This window comes from Lutzomyia longipalpis, chromosome 3, assembly GCF_024334085.1.
Source record: "Lutzomyia longipalpis isolate SR_M1_2022 chromosome 3, ASM2433408v1".
Classification (NCBI taxonomy): Eukaryota; Metazoa; Arthropoda; class Insecta; order Diptera; family Psychodidae; genus Lutzomyia; species Lutzomyia longipalpis.
Window position 1 is genome coordinate 28614555 of NC_074709.1, and position 14330 is coordinate 28628884.

Consider the following 14330-nt stretch of genomic DNA (forward strand, 5'->3'; position numbering starts at 1 on the left):
CCACGTTTTTGAATGAATTTCAACCGGCTGGTGCGACTGCGCCCTTTCATCGTTTGGCATTTGGCGGAGAGTACGTTGGCATCCGGAGGGAGTTTTTTCTCCCATCTACAGTGGTGTGAGGAAGTGCAACATCTGTCTGTTCCCTCTCTGCCCACCCAAAAACCTCTTAAACCCTAAGAAAAATTCTTTTGTTATTACCTTTGTCTTTGAAAATGATTTTATGTCTTCTAATGCTGTATTTCTGCATTTATTTACTAAAAAAATGTATTTTTTGTAATTAATTAATGATTAACTTAATTCTGAGGATGTTTTCTTTAATTTCTTTGTAATATTTTTAAAGAAATCTTGTCGAATTATCCTAATTTAGACGGTTATGCAAAGTAAAGGACGCCAATATAACGACTCTGTGTAAATTGTGAGGTTAGATTACGTTGGCGGGAAAATCTTAGCGCTGCTCGTGGTAAAAAGTGTGGTGAGAATGTCTAAAAAGAGCGGAACGAAAGAAAAAAAATTTCAAAAAGGAGTTTCTCTTTCCCGAAAATAAATCATTTAATAATTTTAATCAATTTATTTAGATATTTTCTAATTTTTTGCATAATTTTCACAAGATTTTCATGAATTTTTCATCTCTTTGAGCCTCTTGTGGTGAATATGAAGATAATGGTGCTCCCAAATCAACACACTCGCAAAAATATAAACAAACATGACAAGACGTATAATTGTGGGACACCTTAATAAGAAATGTTATGTGAGGAAGATTTCCTCGCATAGAGAAGAACCATCGTCTCAAGGTTCGCATAAGACCAGTTCATTCAGTCTCAGTTCCATCGTGATTGGACGAGGTGCTCCCACCCGCGAGTTGATTGAATCGTACGTTAAAAGTGCATCAAGCAAGGTTGAGCCCAAGTGCTGTGACATAACCTCCTGTGGGAACATCACCTCAAGGCACCCAATTCCCTCAATACTTATTTGGAAGTAAAAATTCCAAAATAAACCCCCTCCGGAAGTTTCTGCGGTGAAAAGGCATTTCTTCCGCGAGCGAAGGAGTTTTTGAGGAGAAAGTTTTTGCGCGAAAAAAAGAGAAAGTGCCTGAGGAGAGAAATAAAAAAAGAAACTTCCCACATTTACTTTTTATTTAATCACATCGCGCGACTTACGGAGACAGCTGAGACATGGTGTGGCCAGAGAATGTGGGTATACTGGGGATTGATTTAATCTTCCCATCACAGTATGTGGATCAAACGGAACTCGAGGTTTTTGATGGGGTCTCAGCGGGGAAGTACACCGTGGGTTTGGGGCAGAAGAAGATGGGATTCTGCACGGATCGCGAGGATATCAATTCCATGTGCTTGACAGTGACCAGTAGTCTGTTGGAGAAGTATAAAATACCACCGGCACGAATTGGACGTCTCGACGTTGGGACGGAGACAATCATTGATAAGTCCAAGAGTATCAAGAGTGTCCTCATGCAGCTCTTCACGCCGCATGGGGTGACAGATCTCGAGGGTTTGGACACAACTAATGCCTGCTACGGTGGTACAGCAGCTCTCTTCAATGCCATCAACTGGGTGGAATCAAGCAGCTGGAATGGGCGCCTTGCTCTCGTGGTCTGTGGGGACATTGCCATCTACGCTAAGGGAGCTGCTCGTCCAACCGGAGGAGCTGGAGCTGTGGCAATGCTGGTAGGGCCCAATGCACCCCTTGTCTTCGATCGTGGTCTCCGTGCCACCTACATGAAGCACACCTGGGATTTCTACAAGCCCGATCTCACGTCAGAGTACCCAACAGTTGATGGGAAGCTCTCCATCCAGTGCTACCTAAATGCCCTGGACAATTGCTATCAGCTGTACTGTGAGAAAGCACGTGCTCTATCCCCCACTTCGCCCGTCGTGGGCCTCGATACATTCGATTCCGTGATCTTTCACACACCCTTCTGCAAATTGGTTCAAAAATCCCTGGCCAGGATTGGTGTGAATGACTACTTCATGACACCCCCCTCCAAACGTCCTGCCCGCTTCCCGGGCTTTGAGAAATTCGATCAACTCGCCCTGGAGGACACGTACTTCGATAAGGACGTGGAGAAAGCCTTTATGACCTACTACGATGAGGTGTACAAGGCCAAGACCGCTAAATCTCTCCTAGTCGCCAGTCAGGTAAGCCCTGTGCCCCCTCCTCCCCTCTCAATCATCCACTTAAAGTACGTCCAACAAAAAACTGACGCAACAAATAAGATAAAAAAAACTCCACGAGGGCTGACGCAATTGTAAAGATTTTGCAGATTCCCGGAAAACGTACACGTTGGTCAAAAAAAAAGTTTTAATTTCTCTTAAACGAATTAAATTCACGCGAAAACTTCCACGTGCAAGAAATTGTTTATTTATTCGCGTTTTAATTCAACAATGTCATCTTTCGCGGAGATGAGGAAATAATTAGTAAATCGCTGAAAGAGAGCTCATCTCAATTGCTATTGAGGAGATAGTCGAGAGATTAGGTTGAAGAAAATAAAAAATAATAAGTAGTTATAATTATGCATTTTAATAATCCGGGGTGGTTAAAAAGTTTCTGGCCTTAATTTTTGTTTTTTTTTTAAATTTTTTTTTAGTGTTTATTGAAAGGAGAAAAAAGTGAGTGTTAATGTAAAGGAAGGGTTAAAAAGGTAAAGTGGTGAATAAATTTTATTTTTCTAAGATGAGTGGTGAATTTTTTGACAGTTCTCAGTTTTCTTATTGGAATTTGTTCTTATTGCAATTTCTTCTGGAGAAAAGTTCATAAAAGTAAAGGAAAAGTAAAAAGAAAATTGTTTATCTGTGAAAAAATTTAATGAATAAACTGTTAAAGGAGTAATTAAACGAGTAAAGTTTCAGAGTGAACATTCTTATAAGACGCAGCCTGGAAGTCTGTAAGAGCTACAAACTGTCTATAAGGAATCACAGCTAAAAGAGAAAAAAAGCATCATTCAGGATCATCAATGTTTTTTGGTCCATTAGGTCCTTCGAGCCAAGATAAATTTTCTTATTTCAGAACATCAACTTAATAAGTACAAGATCTAACCGACTACAGTTGGAAGCAGTTTTATCAGAGATGACAAAAACCTCAAGTCATTGGATTGAAAATTTAATTCCCTTCACTATAAATAAATGAATTTTATCAAGAAAAACCGCATTATCACTCTAAAATCTTTACTATTGTAATTAAAAATTTAGAGCACCTCAACAACAGACTTTTTTTTAAAGCTCTGTGCCCTTTTATTGTAAAGGAAATAAAGCGGAAAAGGTGTAATGAAATTTTGTTGCACCATCCAATATTTTATGAATCACAATTTCACTTTCATTGTGATCAAATAAAGAGGTATTCCCTGATACGTACAGAGAGCAATAACCCTCTGTCTTTGAGATTGAGATAAAATTTTCAAGTGTTTCAAGTGCTAAGTCATTGAGAATTGAACGATATTTTTTTTTACACTATTACACTGTAATTCAACGTAAAAATCATGAAATAAATCTTGAAGAAAAAAATGACATCAGAGCGTCCTTCTTCAAACATAACCTAAAAATAATTCAAAAGTTAACAGAAGCTTTTTTTGTGGGGAATTTTCTTGCAGTTGGGCAACATGTACACTGCATCCCTGTACAGTAGTCTTGTCTCTCTGCTCATCACTCATAGTTGTGAAGAATTGATGGGAAGGAAGGTAGCTCTCTTTTCCTATGGATCTGGCTTAGCATCCTCCCTGTACTCCCTCACAATCACAAAGGATGCCACGGCTCTTGGGTCCATTATGGATAATTTGAAAAATATTGCGCCGAATCTGGAGAAGCGTCACAAGTTGACTCCTGAGCAGTTCTGCGCTGTGCTGGAGACGCGTGAGCAGAACTGCCACAAGGCACCACTGGAACCATCTGGTGGCATTGATGGTTTGTTCCCGGGCACGTATTACCTCAAAAACATCGATCATATGCACCGGAGGCAGTATGATCGTGTGCCAAAGTAGCATCCACATCATGTTGCATCCTTCCCAGCCCCTCCCATGTTATCCCTTTCGCCCCCCAAACAAAAGACAATCCGGACAAAAGAGATGCCCGCAATTCGCGGGTATCTTCAGTATTTGTTTATAAAGTGCAATTGACTTTGTTTTCTCCCTTTTTAATATTTATAATTTATTCCTCCATCACTGACTTAAGATTCACCTTTTGAATCATCCTGGCTCTCAGAGAGCCTCTACCTATTTACTTACATGCTATCGGATTGTATGTAAAATGCATCATTTTATTTAAATAACATCTTTTTCCTTTTAAAAAAATCATGCAGTGTTTCTCAGAAAAAAAATCAATTTTTATTGGTATGGGTTTCTTGCCTATCAATAACACGCGGTTAAGGTTAATGTGTTGGAGGTTTTCTTAAACCGGTTCTAGGTTGTAGGTTAACCAAAAAAAAAACTTTGAAAAAAATGATATTTTAGGATGTTAATCAAAAAAGGAAATCAGGGATATCTAAGACTTTGAATGCAAGGAATTTTACTTATGTGCATTTGAAAGGAAATCTTGTAAAATTGTAAAGAAATCGGTTAAGGTTTAAATTGCTTAAACCAAGTTTAATATTGTGATTAAAAACTCTGCAAAAATTTTAAAACATTCCTTTTCTTAATAAACGGAAGTTTTTCTTTTCATTTGTCTTCAATTTCTGTTTTTTTTTTCATAAAAAATTTCAAATTATAACCAGTTTGTGTTCTTTCGTTTTTGGTTTTAGAAATTGTTTTCTGTGAATAATAAAAGAGAATTCTATCAGTTTTGTGGAAATTATCCATGGAATTGTAGGACATTTCTTGAATATTCTACTGGAGAAATCCTTCAAAACTCCGTAGTTTTTTCCATGATATATCAATTTATTAAATGAATTAAGAAATAAACATTTAATAAAAATAAAAATTAATTATTTGCCTCACTACCGCCTCTCGTGGCAATCTTTCAAATTAAAGAGTAAATCAAAAAAATTCTACCAAATATTTACATATCAATCTCTTTTATTCTCTTGGAAGATTGAAATGAACTTTTTATCAACTAAAATGAGTCTCTCACTGTTTTAATTTTCTCAAGAGAACCATTATTGTGTAGAAAGCTTTTCCCCTATCACCTATTTATTCTAATAAATTCAACTTTCCCCCGATAAAATGAAGAGCATTCAGAGCAATTCAATGCGGAATTGCATAAGAGAAATGGATTTTTTATCATCTTGTTTTGATTTTTATTATACAAGGAAATACCAAATGATTCCCCTCTTCGGCCCCCCACGGGCTCACCTGCACTGCTGTGGGGCCCCACATGATGCAATCGTCTGTGCAATGGGATGTGAAATGTGTGCGAGTTTGAGAAACACTGCGCGTCGTGCGAAGAAAGTTCAATTTATTGTAATTTGTTTTATTATCTTCTCGGAAGAAACAAGAAACCTTGAGCGATGGCAATGAAAGAAAAATCCATTGGATGCAAATTTCTTCCAACGCGGTTGTGAGAGATAAAATGTCGCGCAAGTTGCAAAAAGTGAAATTTTTTTTTACTTTCAATATTTTTTTTCTCTTTCTTCAATGCGCATTTGGGGCGACAGAGAGAGAAAGAGAGGGGACCTCATCCGTAGAAGGGGGTCCATCGTACAGAGAAGATCTTTCAGAGCGCGACAATGAGGCATTTTTCTGCTTTTTTTTTGAAAGACTTTTTTCTTAAAGAAAAAGAGAGAAAAAAATATTCAAAGAAGGTGCTTTGTAGTTTAGTGGGTGATTTTGCGCGCCTTTTGCACAACTTCTCTTTTCTTTTGTTGTTTTCGTGCCTCTGGCATAACACAAAAGACGATCGCGTCTGTTATTCACACTTTGTGCGCATTTTTCTTTTGGGAAAGTGTTATGAAAAAAAAAACGGCACAAAAAGAGGAAATAAAATCCATACTTTTAGTTACACATTTCTTCATATTTTTTTTTTATTAACTATTATATGATTTTATAATCACCCATTTTCACTTCATTCAAGTGAAATTTCTCTCCGAAAAAGATTGCATTTTTTTACATGGAAGAAATTTTCTTTTTCTTCTGGCAACATCACGAGATCAATAAAGATTAATGAGGAATAAAAAAATCGTGACAATAACTAGCGATAGATTTCTTTTTATAAGAAGAAAATCGATAAAATATTTCAAAAATTTATTCGGCAAATGGGACCTAAATAATTAATTTTTCTTTCGATTGTTATTCCTTTTTTGTAGTCTATTATATTATATATTTTTATTTAATAAGAAAAAAAATTAATGAGCAAAAAATCCAGCAGAAGAGTCTTGGAAAATTCTTTATTTATTTTGTAGTGAGAAGTGGAACGCTTAGCGAATGTCTATTTAGATTTATTCTTCAAACGTCTCTTAGAGAATAAATTAAAAAAAAAATTAGTGTATTTGTATAGAATGGTTTTTGAGAGAATCAATAAACAATGGTTACGTAAAAATGTCTTTGAGGTTTTTCTTTTCTTTTTTTTTAGGAGTTTTTGCTGCGATTTTTTAAAGATAATCAAGAAAATTTCAAGGAGATGGAATAATTAAAGGTAAGAAAAGTAATAGAAATAATTTTTCCGATAATTTTTGTTAACTCTTTTATTAAATTTAGTTTATTACAAACAAAAAAATCAGAACAAGGAGATGTTTTAATAAAATTAATTTTTGCTGACTAATAATATTAAAGAAGCTTTATAAAAAAAATGAAAAATAAAATGGTTTAATTCTGAATTAATCACTTAAAAAAATTGAAGACTGCAATGGAGGCGCCTGGTAGGCACTGGATGTCTCTTTTGGGTTTATAAGTCAGTCACAGATTGCAATGGAGACGCCTGGTTGTTAATAAACTGCTTCTTCTCAATGCAAAGTAAGCTACAGGGTAAGCTAGAAATGTCGGTGAAGACGTCTGGTAAGACAGATAATGGGCTTTAATCAACGTCAGATGTCTACAACTTGACCTTTAATCTTAACTTTTTTTCCCTAATTTTTATATTAAAGTTTGCTTTGTTTATTAAGCAATTAATTATTTAACTCTTAGGAGTCAGACTCAAGCTTTAATTGTCTTCTTTAAAAATAGATTAAAAGTAGTTTTAGTCTAAAAATAGAAGACTTCTTTAACCTTGGCCAATTGGGTAGATTTATTATTTTAATTTTGTCAAAGAAATGAAAAGATTATAAAGAAACATTACAATAATAAACAAATAAGGAAGTTAAAAATATTCTTCTTTTTCACAATATTGCTTTTATGTCTGTTTTATTCAATTAAATGAATTGAATTGTTTATGAATTCCCTTAAAAAACTAAGGACTGCCTAATTAATTCTTTGAATTATATAATTCTTAAAAAAAAATATATTTGAGAATTTCAAATTAAAAAAAAAACAGCTATCCTAAAAGAATCTCCTATTTATTTTAATTGTTGTTGATAAAAAGTTTACAACTAGCGATATAACTTTTAATTTGTTTACTTCATAAGTCTTATGTTCTCTTCTCTTTTATCCTGTCTTTTATTAGGATATTTTTTTAAAATATTTACGAGATGTAAAACCTTCAAAGATATTTAATGAGTAAAAAAATAAACTGTCTAACTTTATTATTGTCCGAAATATTATTATTTTTAAATATTTTTGTGTGGTTTGCCTTCTTTTTATTACATTTTATATTTCTTTTATACTTTAATTTGTTTTCTTTTTAACTTTAATCCCTTAAAAAAAATAATGGAAGCTCGTAGTTAAAGTTGGTAATTAAAATATGTTTAATGATTCAGAAAATAAAAGTTTAGGTTGTTTTTTCCTCCTTTTTTCCAAGATTATCTTAAATTATTTGCGTCTTATTTTTTTTAATTGCTTTAGTAATTAAAAAAAATTATTAAAATAAAAAAGGAAATAGGTGTGCTTACCTAAAATTTTTACTAGACGAATTAGTCATTCTCTATTAAAAAAAAACTTTTGTGTCTCTTTGTTGAATGAATCAAAGTTCTTAAAAAGAACGTTTTTCATAAAAAAGATTTTCTCAAGTTGCGCTGCAAGATAATGAATTTATTTTGTGCGTTTTTCATTCATTTTTCAATGAATTATTTAAGCTAATTTCATTGATTTTAATTGTTTTATAGAATTGATTAAAATTTACTTTAATGCCGTAAGTCTTTAAACCTCAAAGTTAGAATGAAAATTTAAAATTTTTCAAAATTCCATCAAATTTATTGCATATTAAAGACATTAATTAGTACTCCTACTTATACATAAACCACATAAACTGTCTTGTTATTTGTGTTATTCAACTCCAATAATAATGCATTTTTATTATCCAGACGCGTCTGTGAATTTTTACGATCGTCGTCTCTGGGATTCATCAACATCACCAGCGTACAATCTCAAGAGTTTTGCAGCACAGCATCCAGCCCATGGTCAGCCCCTTTTGGGGAATAACCCATACTTTTGTCTGTGACGTAACACATGCGGCAATTGAAGATGATTTTCTGAGATCGTTCAGCGTGTATAAATATTTGGTGAACTTGGGAATTATTGGTGCTTTGTTTACACTTCTTTGGCACTCTTTTTTCATCATCTTCTCCTCTTTTTACGGGGCAAAATATATGTGTGTTATGTACATCACGCCCCGTGAGCTTTTGTGCGCGATTGTTCGTGAGCCAAAATAAACTTTTTGCCCTCGATCTCTCTTTTCTAACGCTTTTGTTACATTCTTCCCCATATTTTGTGCGAAAGTTTAACATAAATGACATAAATTTATTATTATTAATTCACCAATTCTTATGGAAATAAACCAAATGGTAATGAAACTAAAAATGATGAGATGAATGGGAATGTTCTATTTCTAAATTCATTTGCGTCTTTTCTCTGCTGAGAGAATATTAATTTGTGGAATTCTTTTTCGAGAGGGTCATTGGAGTCATTTATTTCAAACAAAATAGAAGTTTTTGAATAAATTTTTAACTTGTTAAAATCGTCGTTAAAAAGGATAAAAAGGTTTTTCCAGGAAATCATCGCAGATGAATTGAAAGAAATTTGCAATGAAATTTAATATTAAAGTTCAAATAAATTAAGAAAATTATTTGAAATCAGATTCTCAATGATCCTGTGGAAGTCCTCAAATTAAATTTATGCAAAATTAATGCTTATTTTTGGTTCTAAATCAACATAAATTATGATGATGAAATATCCTGAGAATACATTTAACACCCTGAATCATCATTGAAAAAAAAATTAAAATTTCTTCTATTTCTTAAGAATTTCTAACTCATTATTTTGATTTAAAAGTTTTAGGTGTTTTTTTCAAATAATTTATTACCTTTTAAGAATATTTAAATCATAGAATATAAGGAAAACTTAATTAAAATCTTAAGAAATTTCTCAGATAAAAAATGTAAACAAACCTTTTCGGCCCAAGAGCGAGAAGCAAAATACGCTTTTGCGTGTAGAAGAATGAAAGAAATATACATTGGTTCATTATTTCATTCACACTCATACAGCAATAATATCTCCCATCTTACTCTTTCAGCAACATTGCAAATCAGCCGATTTCGGAATTTTCCGAAAGGTATTTCGAATTTTCGGACAACAAAGTGGCGTCTGTCAAAAAGGTCGAAGAAGAAAAAGAAGAAGATTCGGAGTGAAATTGTGCAAAAAAGGTGTTTTTCTCAAAAGATTTTTTTGTGCACTTCTTGCGTCGAACTGCCGAGGAACTGTGGAAAGAAAACTGGGGGCGCTATGATGAAGGACGAAGAGCCCCAGCGGGATAATAGGGAGGAGAGCCTCATTGCAGAGGCACAACCAACTAATGATGTATCGTCAAATTCTGCGAATAACTCGAGAGTTCCGGGAAATGCTACGACGCCCCGAAGTGGGGTACCCACCAAGAGATCCGCCACAGACTTCCGCTTTGGTAAGACTATTGGTGAGGGGAGCTTCAGCACTGTCTACCTGGCCAAGGATATCCACACACGCAGGGAATATGCAAGTGAGTCATTTTTTCTCTCCATCTCTGCATTTCACTTCTCACACGCAAAAATCCCACGCATTTCCTGACTTTTCCTCTATTTTTCTTTTTTTTGTTTGTCTATTGTCCCCATCTGGATGGTGGGTTTATTAGTAAAAGTATGCGATAAGCAGCATATCATCCGGGAGAAGAAGAGCGAGTACATTAAGCGTGAACGGGAGGCATTGCACGTGATGAGTAGCGTTCCCGGATTCGTCAATCTCTACTGCACCTTTCAGGATCAGAAGAGTCTCTACTTTGTCATGACGTACGCAGCAAATGGGGACCTTCTGCCCTACATCAACAAGGTGGGCTCCTTCGATATGGAATGCACACGCTTCTACGCAGCTGAGTTGGTAATTGCGTTGGAGCAGATGCACAAACGCGGTGTGATTCATCGTGATTTGAAACCCGAAAATATCCTCTTGGACGAGAAGATGCACTCCCTCATTGCGGACTTTGGTTCAGCAAAAATGGCACCGTCGCAGGATTCGAATGTTGTGCCACCCGTTAAGCCACCACCTGAGAAGGATAAAACCCCCATGTCGCGTTCCTTTCGACGCAACAGCTTCGTCGGTACGGCTCAGTATGTTTCACCCGAAGTGCTCAAAGGGCAGCCAACATCCAAGGCAGTGGATTTGTGGGCATTGGGATGCATTATCTACCAAATGGTGTCGGGTTTGCCACCCTTCCGAGCTGGCTCGGAATATTTGATCTTTCAGAAGATCCTCAAGCAAGATCTCACCTTTCCCGATGGCTTTGACGTTACGGCCAAGGATTTGGTGGAGAAACTCCTGGTGATTGATCCAAATGCACGACTTGGTGCTGATGATGCCGATAATCGCTACGACAGTATACGAAATCATGCATTCTTCGATGGCATTAACTGGTGCAATCTGCGTGAACAGACACCACCGCAAATTTATCCCTACCTACCGGGAAGGAGTCTCGAAGGGGAGCTGCGGAGTCGCTACAGGGTGCCGGATAATCTCGAGCCGGGTCTCGATGAGCGTCAACTGACACGGCTGCTGGGTCTCGAATTGGGTACGACTGGGTCAAATCTACCGACCGAGCAATCAAGTGAGTACGTTTTTATTTAGTTTTCTTTTTCTTTTCTCTCTTACCTCTTTTATTTTATTGGGTCAATCAATATGAAATGGCTGCGATGCTTCAGTTGAAGTTTAGATGATTCTAAATTCATTTTTGAATTCTTACCTAACATTTTGGTAAGAAGTTTTTCTTTTGTGTCTTCTATAGTTCTTAAGTCTTCCGGATATGAGATTAAGGATTTAATGAAAGTAACCAAACTCTACTCACTACTAAATTCATGAGTAGCAGCATCGTCCTTTCAAACTTACCTTATTTTCTCTTAATTAAGACTTAAGAGATTTAATGGAACTGAGACTTACCTTAAAAAACCGACAGTTGATAGTTTTCCTCGAAATTGAAGCCCTTCAATGACCTTCAAAATATTCATTTTTGAAGAAAGAAAAATATCCCTGATAATATCCGGCTAAAGGTCCTTTTCTTCTTAATTACTTACCCAGAAAACATCAGGGAACAAAACGGAAGGTAAAGCAAGTCCTCTAAATCCATCTACTCTGCAATTTTATGGGCTTTTCTTGGAAGAATTTAATGAGCGTCTTCTGAGAAAAATGTCACTTTTCTTTACTTTGAAGATGGCTACAGGTGCTAAATTTTTTGCGATGAAAAAACATCGAAAACATCGACTGAGAAGAAAATTCCGAAAAATCAATTTAATAGAAAAAAAAACTTAAAAAATGGAATCCTTTTTTTTGTAAATTCATTTTATTTTATTCTTTCTTGAACTTCAATAAATTCTTATTCATTATTTTTACATTCTAAAGATCCTTTGAAGAATTTCATTGAAATAAAAATCCGCGGGAAAATATCGAATTATGAATTATGAATTTTTTGATTTTTTTGTGAAGCTTGATTTCAAAATTGTCTAAAAAAAATCATTTAAAATAAATATTTGTTCTTAATTCTGAATTCAGAAGCTTAATCTTCACAATTTCAAAGAAAAAAAAGAAAAGTTCACAAGTTAAATGAATATCCAAAAGAATCAAAAAATGTATCAAAATTAATAGTTCAATTAATTCTTTTCCTTAATTTTTCATTTTAAAGATTTTTTAAATCAACAAAAATTCTTTACAAGAAATAAAAGAAAATTTCAGCCATTTCATACCAAATGACCGAATTTCTTAACCCAAAATTCTATGAAAAAAAATATTCAAATTATTAAATTCATTAAAATTGATTTTAAAAATAAATTGTTTTGTTTCCGGATTAAGGCTTAGCGAGGGTGTCGGAGGTGGAGAGGCAGCAGCGCTTAGAAATCCAGAAGACTGACAAATGGAATCAATTTGTCGAGGGTGAATTGATTCTGAAGAAGGGCTATGTGCATAAGCGGAAGGGTCTCTTTGCGCGGAAACGGATGCTCCTGCTCACCACGGGACCGCGTCTCTTCTACATTGATCCCGTGCAGATGGTGAAGAAGGGCGAGATACCATGGAGTGCTGAGCTACGCGTTGAACCCAAAAACTTTAAAATTTTCTTCGTTCACACAGTAAGTCTTCTTTTCTTAATTTTTTCGCTTCTTTTCATCATTTTTTATGACTTTTTTCGTGAATCATCTTCTCTTGTTCATTTAATTGAGGTTTTGCGGCTTTTGCGTTTGAGAAGGAAAAATAAGAATAAAAATAGTTTTATCTGCATAAAATGATCTGTCTGTGAAAATATTGTGTAAAATGATGACAATATTTACACAGAGAGATGATCTACAAAAATAATCTCAAAATGATTTCTCATGAGGAATTTTGCTTTCTTTCCCCGCGCAACGGAACAATAAGACAATGTTCTGGGGAGAAATCAAATTTCAATGGAAATTTCCTCGGATTTTATAAGTTGTTGATCATTTGACAACAATTTATTAATATTTTTCCCGCTGATTCATTGGAAACTATTTATCGATCATTCAACCAACTTGTATGCTCCGTGTGTGTCCGCTTGTTGTTTATCTCGCGCGCGACATATTTTGCGAAAATTGTGCTAATCTTGATAAATATTTACAAATTCCAACGCGCGCGAAAGTGATTAACACCCGGCTCTGGGAGGGCCACAAAAAGTGTGCCCTCCAACGCAACAGAGCACCCAACACCTTCTTTTATGTGAAACTACACTTGATTTTGTTAATATTGTATTTATTAATTGAATATAATGTAAGTTAATGATTGAGCGTAGTGTTCACGAAAACTTCTTATATATTTCTGACATTGCCAAGACACAAAATGCAAGGCCTACTTGTTTGAATAATTTGAATTTTCCCGCGCAAAGCGAACATCCTCCGCGTCGTGAACAATACGCTTTACAATAAAGTATGCTCTTTCAATTTATGAAAAAAGCTAAAAACTACGTTAATAATCATTACATTAAAAAAGAAAAAATCAGGGTTACATATCCCCTTTGCAAAAACTAACCTATTCTTAAAATTAAAAGAAAAGTTCAAGAAAGTAATTAATTATATGTTAGAAATTAAACTTCAAATTAAATTAAAGATAAACCTAACAATTAAAAAGGGGTTTAGCAATTCAGCAAGAAAATCTTTAAAGGAAAAGTCCTCAAGCCACTTACTTCATTTCATGTTTACGCGTATTTATGAGGCTTTGCCAATTTTAAGATCAATTGAAACTGTTTAAATTATATCAAATAATTGTTCACTCCCTTGGGTCCTCATCAGTCCCCGCGTCACTGATCGGCAAACGAACCACCTTCGTTATTGGTCTCGTGAAGATGCCCCGTGCAGTCTTTAGTTTCAACACCCTGACATTACCATCTTTCCCAGGAAAAACATCTATAACTTTCCCCAAAGGCCAGTGAGTGGAAGGCATCAGCTCTTCAACAAACAAAACAACATCGCCTATCTTTATGTTTGATGTTGGAACACACCACTTAGCACGAGTTTGCAAAGTATGAAGATATTCCTTTTTCCATCTTTGAGAAAAATGTTGCACATAGTGCTGAAGTTTTTGCCATTTATCGAGCCGGTTGAACTTGCAAGCAGTGACGTCGGGATCTGGAAGTTGCGGAAGACCTTCCAGTTTCAAAAAGTGACCCGGAGTGAGAATCAGTGGATCATCTGCATTATTTGGAAGTGGGAACAAGGGACGACTATTAAGCACCGCTTCTACCTGCTTCAAAATAGTCATCATTTGCTCGAACGTCAGAGTAGCACCCTTCAGTACCCTCTTCAAGTGAGTTTTACAAGAGCGCACCGCAGCTTCACACAAGCCA

The 14330-nt window shown here is 35.2% G+C and overlaps 2 protein-coding genes across 3 annotated transcripts in view; both read left to right on the plus strand.

Annotated features, from left to right (window-relative positions):
- Window positions 1-713: 713 nt before the first annotated feature.
- LOC129793650 (hydroxymethylglutaryl-CoA synthase 1) lies at window positions 714-6476 on the plus strand. Its single transcript, XM_055833819.1, has 2 exons — window positions 714-2153; window positions 3602-6476. The coding sequence occupies exons 1-2, from the start codon at window positions 1173-1175 to the stop codon at window positions 3986-3988; spliced, it is 1368 nt and encodes a 455-aa protein (XP_055689794.1). The 5' UTR covers window positions 714-1172; the 3' UTR covers window positions 3989-6476.
- A 3122-nt stretch (window positions 6477-9598) lies between these two features.
- Window positions 9599-14330, plus strand: part of LOC129793648 (3-phosphoinositide-dependent protein kinase 1) — a 10927-nt gene continuing 6195 nt past the window's right edge. Inside the window, exons 1-3 of one of the 2 annotated variants that reach the window (XM_055833815.1) lie at window positions 9599-9998; window positions 10131-11096; window positions 12332-12606. In XM_055833815.1, the coding sequence (XP_055689790.1) occupies window positions 9749-9998; window positions 10131-11096; window positions 12332-12606 (1491 nt within the window). In that variant the 5' untranslated portion in view covers window positions 9599-9748. Of the gene's footprint in view, window positions 9999-10130; window positions 11101-12331; window positions 12607-14330 lie in introns of those variants that run through there. The other variant, XM_055833816.1, reaches the window with a different exon arrangement.

Excerpts from the sequence above, each read along its gene's own strand:
- LOC129793650 (XM_055833819.1), top strand. The coding sequence starts at position 1,173 with ATGGTGTGGCCAGAGAATGTGGGTATACTGGGGATTGATTTAATCTTC. Across the intron at positions 2,154-3,601 it reads CTCTCCTAGTCGCCAGTCAG|TTGGGCAACATGTACACTGC; the intron begins GTAAGCCCTGTG and ends ATTTTCTTGCAG.